This window comes from Egretta garzetta, unplaced genomic scaffold (genome assembly GCF_000687185.1).
Source record: "Egretta garzetta isolate BGI_Z169 unplaced genomic scaffold, ASM68718v1 scaffold225, whole genome shotgun sequence".
NCBI lineage: Eukaryota > Metazoa > Chordata > Aves > Pelecaniformes > Ardeidae > Egretta > Egretta garzetta.
In genome coordinates, this window is record NW_009259684.1 from 300,414 (window position 1) to 301,392 (window position 979).

At 49.5% G+C, this 979-nt stretch overlaps 1 protein-coding gene across 1 annotated transcript; it reads left to right on the forward strand.

Annotated features, from left to right (window-relative positions):
- Positions 1-3: 3 nt before the first annotated feature.
- On the forward strand, positions 4-547 carry LOC104126176 (homeobox protein Hox-C4; the record flags this gene model as incomplete). The annotated part of the gene is made up of 1 exon (XM_009638705.1): positions 4-547. A coding segment is annotated over exon 1 (544 nt), but the record flags the coding sequence as incomplete, so codon positions are not given.
- Positions 548-979: the final 432 nt, after the last annotated feature.

The following is a 979-nucleotide window of genomic DNA, read 5'->3' on the forward strand; positions in this document are numbered from 1 at the left end:
CACATGGTGAAAGTAACTTTACGGGGTCGCCAGCTAGTAGGAGGGCTTTATGGAGCAGAAAAACGACAAAGCGAGAAAAATTATTTTCCACTCCAGAAATTAATGATCATGAGCTCTTATTTGATGGACTCTAACTACATCGATCCGAAATTTCCTCCATGCGAGGAATATTCGCAAAATAATTACATCCCAGACCACAGTCCGGAATATTATAGCCGGACAAGGGAGTCCAGCTACCAGCATCACCACCAGGAGCTGTACCCCGTGCCACGACCCTCCTTCCCCGACCGCCCGTTCAGCTGCGGGGGGCTCCCGGCTCCCGGCAACCCGGCCGCGCTCCAAAGGGGACACGGGCAAACTCCAGGAGGCCAACACCTCTCAGAGAAAGCACAGCAGCTCTGCGAGCAGGCTGCTCTATCCACCTCCTCCACCACTCCTTCCCCAGCCCCTCCAGCCTGCAACCAGCCAACCCCCGACCATCCCAACAGCACAGCTTCCAAACAGCCCATAGTCTATCCCTGGATGAAAAAAATCCACGTCAGTACTGGTATGCAACTTTTATTTTCCTCTTCTGTCTCTCCGCTCTCTTATTTTCACACCATGCTCGCTCCCCCCCCTTCTCTCTCTCTCTCTCTCTCTCTCTCTCCCTTTTTTTTTTTTTTTTTTTTTTTTTTTTATTTCCTTCCCTTCCATGAGAGTCTTTGGGTTAGCACAATTGAACTGGATTTACGACTCCGAATGGGTAATTACACCCACCATAAATTTTATAGCCGAGCTACTGTGGGCAGCCTTAGCCATGTGGCTCGTTCTGTTATGTATGTGTGAAACTCCGAAAGCTTTGTAAGGGGTGCATAAATAATTCAGTCTTTTGAGCCAGGGAAACCCCTTCCTATTAGAATAGAAACTCTTGAGCTGCCCAAAGTTCTTTATTACCTATTTAGCCTATTACTTTCCCCCCCCCCCCGCCTCCCCTCTGCCC